At 44.5% G+C, this 4,296-nt stretch overlaps 1 protein-coding gene across 1 annotated transcript in view; it reads right to left on the bottom strand.

Annotated features, from left to right (window-relative positions):
* Window positions 1-3,911: 3,911 nt before the first annotated feature.
* The window catches only part of LOC122541950 (uncharacterized protein C2orf16-like), a 1,961-nt gene continuing 1,576 nt past the window's right edge, over window positions 3,912-4,296 (bottom strand). Inside the window, exon 2 of the mRNA XM_043679243.1 lies at window positions 3,912-4,296. Coding sequence (XP_043535178.1) covers window positions 4,235-4,296 — 62 coding nt within the window. The 3' untranslated portion in view covers window positions 3,912-4,234.

Genomic DNA, 4,296 nt, shown 5'->3' with positions numbered 1-4,296 from the left:
TTTTAAACATTGTAACTGTACACATATCCACCACTTCCTCAGGATGTTCATTCCATGCATGACCACAATCAGTGTAAAGGAAACTGCCCCCATGCCTTTTTGTAAAATTGTTCTCCACTCACCTTAAGATTATGCCCCCTGGTCATTTTGGCACATGAAATTATAGTCACTTTATAATTTATTTTTCTGAAAAGTGTTCGACTTCCACAGTGTCGATGCTTCCCCAATAACTAATGACATCTGACTCCCAGCTACAGAGCCCTGTGTGATCATCTTAAATACTGTACACTGTGTTTCCAACATAAAAACAGGACCAGGAGGTGGATGGTACGATCTACTCGTTATTGACACTACCCCTCAGTCTGAGCCTGTCGCGATGCCCTGTGGCTTCAGATGGTGACTTCAGAAGGTCAGTTAGGACTTTTAACTCCTGACATCGGCGTTCAGCAAGGTTTCCAGACCTCCATCACAGTCTGCTCACGATCTGTGCAAACATGATGAGCTGATGGCTCTCCACCAGCACTGTAACAAGTCTGTGAACAACCCCCTGCATTTGTATATCCCCTTATGAGTGGTATAAATGTGTTCAACAGAAGTGTATCTGAGACAAAAAAGCCAAAGGCACAAAGAAAGACATTAGCTCAGGTGATTCTATAGGTGACTTACAGAAGTGGTCAAAGAGAGAGAGAGAGAGAGAAAGAGAGAGGGACAGAGAGGGAGAGAGAAAGAGAGAGAGGGACAGGGAATGAGAATGAGACAGAGGGAGACAGGGAGGGGGATGAGAGAGAGAGACAGGAAGAGAGGCAGGAAGAGGATATTTTGACTGAAGCTTATGAGAACATGGTTGCAGACTACTTTAAAAATGGAAGTAAAGGAAAGTAAAGTTTAAGAGGAGGGGAGGCAGAGGTGGGTGAGGGAAGGGGAGAGGAAAAGGAGTGAGGAGAGGAAACAGTGTGAGGGGCATAAACGTAATAAGGGACTCAAGGTGGGGTGGAAGGGGATGTGGAGGGAAAGGGTGAAGGAAGTGGGAAGGCAGTAGGGGAGGACAAAGAAGGTGAGAGGAGTGGGAGAAGAGGGACATGGGAGAGTAGGGGAGGAAGCAGAGCTAACCAAGATGATGCGAGGAAGGAAAGGGGTAGTGGAGTGAGAGAGAGAGAGGACAGATAAATTAAGGATTAGGATTGGTCAGTTTCAAACCACTTGCATTGAGTCTTACCCTCTGGCTCCCTCTGGTGTACAGAGATGGTTCACATATTTTGTGCCACCATCTTCCCCACAGGATATCCAATTCCTCCGATATAAGTCTGATCAAACAGTGGTACTGTCCCTCCCTCTGGGATTAGGAGGTTTGACTCCCAGAGCAGTGTCATGAAATCTCTGAATAGATAGATTTAAAAATACTTCATATTGTAAAGTACTAGTTATTGAGATGTGCTTTCAATAGAAAATACCTGCTTTAGGGCAATGACTTTGGATAGTTCAACACAGCAACTTGGAACCATTTTTGTCTATTTTGCTTAGTCTGATCCTCAGTTTGACTGCACCAATAGGACAAACACTCACCCAATGAGTATATGGTGAGCCAATACTCCAGTGAACCTGAGTTCTACCTCTTCCAGCATTTTGGCGTGGCCCTGGTTCCTGCTGTGGGATTGTCACCTGCACTCGCTCAGCTCAGGCAGTGTCCACTACTCACTCAATTACAACGCTGTCCACACAACACGTCCTAACTCATGTCCTCACATCCCATCACGGTCCTGATCAATCACACCCAACCAACACACTGCACATTCCGACTGGGATTCAAACAGAGGAATGGGACTCACTGCCGGAAAATTAACCAAGGCGCTTTGTGTGCTCCTCTTACTGTGTCGGTGTTCCCATGGTACATAGAAAACAGGAGCAGGCCATTCAGCCCATCAAGTCCACTCTGTCATTCAATGGCTGACTCGTTATCTCAATGCCATACTCCCACACGCTCACCTACAATTTCACAGCTTTAGTCTCTAGAAATCTATCTTTCTTTAAGCGAGATATATACATCAGCCTGGCTTCCACAGCCCTCCGCTGGAGAGAATTCTGCAGGTTCACGATCCCTGGAGTGAAGTGATTTCTCCCATTTCAATCTCAAATGACTGACTGTGCATACCAAGGCCGTGATCCCTTGTTCTGAACCAACTGGCCTGGAGAACTGTCATGTCTGCATCCAGTTTATCCAGCCTTGACAGAATTTTATATTTCTCAATGAGATCCCCACTCATGCTTCTAAACTCCAGTGAATAGGAGATAATTATGACGACAGATGCTAGAGAATCAGAGTACATAGTGTGGTGCTGGAAAAAGCACAGGCAGCTCCTGAGCAGTAGGAGGGTCACTGTTTGAGGCAAGACCCTTCATCAGGATGCTGCCTGACCTGCTGTGCTTTTTCCAGCACCACACTCTGTCTACTCGAAACTCCAGGAAATATCAGCCCACTCAACATAATCTTGATTCATACGATAAACTTGCTATCCCAGGAAACAGGCCGGCGAACCTTCACTCTACTCATTCTATGGCAATTCTATCCTTTCTTAACATGGAAATATTACACTCAGTTCCCTAATCCAAATAGTTGATGTTTAATCTGAACATCTGGAACCTAAACACTGGCTCCTGCAGTATCCCACTTGTTATCAGATTCCATTTTGAAAATGACCCACATATTCTTCCTGATGAAGGGCTTTTGCCTGAAATGTCGATTTTCCTGCTCCTCGGATGCTGCCTGACCTGCTGTGCTTTTCCAGCACCACACTCTCGACTAATCTCTAGCATCTGCAGTACTCACTTTCGCCATATAATTCTTGCTCCAACCAATTCTCAATCTTATACAATCTCTACCCTTCCCCCATCTCATGTCCTTTAATTTTGCACACTCATTCCTCATATGGGACCTTATTGAGGCTTTCTGAAAATCCAGCAGAAAATTCGACTGCCTATTGTTCATCTACTCTTCTAGATACACCCTCAATAAACTCCAGCAGGTTTGTCAAACCTGATTTCCCTTTGATAAATCTAAAAATCACACAACACCAGGTTATAGTCCGACAGGTTTAATTGGAAGCACACTAGCTTGCGGAGCGACGCTCCTTCATCAGGTGATTGATAAATCTATGCTGACTTGGTGTAATCTTGTTGGCATTGTTTTAAGTGTCCTGTTATCACAGCTTTTCTAATGGACTCAATGCTCAGTTTTGACCAATGAAGCTACTAGAGAAACCCCCAGGGCACAAGCAAACCATCAGTGGTTGAGAATTTTGTAAACCTTAGACCCAAAGTCACCTTTTCCACACAAGCAACACTCACCACAGATTAGGTCTCAAATTACACAGACAGAACCCCACAATATTCACTCCTGACAGGAATCTGTCTAATTTACATTAAAATGAATCAATATTCTCTTTTGCTTCTCAATTCCCCAAGAGAGCCTGTTTCATTGGCTGACCATTCACACTGGAATTCTTCCCCCTCAGTTGCGAGTGGGGACCTTGGCCGTGTTTACCTTTCCAGACAAGGCGAAACCATCTGTTTTGATTTTCATTATCCAGTTCCTTCACAAACTCTGCTTGCAAATAGTTGATTGGTAGCGCATAACTTGAGTATTTCTGAAAAACAGACTCTAGCGCTCAAATAAAAGCAAAATGATGCAAATGTTGGAGATCTGAAGTACAAACAGAAATTGCTGGAGAATCTCAGCAGGTCTGGTGGTATCTTTGCACAGAGAAATGGAATTAACATTTTAAGTTCAGTATAACCTTTCCTTAGAATTTATTTAGGGGAGGCAATGGTTTAGTGGAACAGTATTATCGCTGGATTGTTAATCCAGAGGTCAGAAGTCACACAACACCAGCTTATAGACCAACAGGGGTATTTGAAATCACAAGCTTTTGAAGTGCCGCTCCTTCATCAACTGTAGTTCGAGGGAAGCACACAGGCACAGAATTTATACGCAGAGAGATCATTGGGCAGTGAGATCATTGTGCAGAGAGATGATTGGGCAGTGAGATGATTGGGCAGTGAGATCATTGGGCAGTGAAATCATTGGGCAGTGAGATGATTGGGCAGTGAGATGATTGGGCAGTGAGATGATTGGGCAGAGAGATCATTGGGCAGAGAAATCATTGACCAGTGAGATGTTTGGGCAGTGAGATGATTGGGCAGAGAGATGATTGGGCAGAGAGATGATTGGGCAGAGAGATCATTGGGCAGAGAAATCATTGGGTAGTGAGATGATTGGACAGTGAGATGATTGGGCAGTGA

Source organism: Chiloscyllium plagiosum, chromosome 38 (assembly GCF_004010195.1).
Source record: "Chiloscyllium plagiosum isolate BGI_BamShark_2017 chromosome 38, ASM401019v2, whole genome shotgun sequence".
NCBI classification, from domain to species: domain Eukaryota; kingdom Metazoa; phylum Chordata; class Chondrichthyes; order Orectolobiformes; family Hemiscylliidae; genus Chiloscyllium; species Chiloscyllium plagiosum.
The sequence above is the reverse complement of the archived record's forward strand: the minus strand, read 5'-3'. Positions and strand labels throughout refer to the sequence as shown.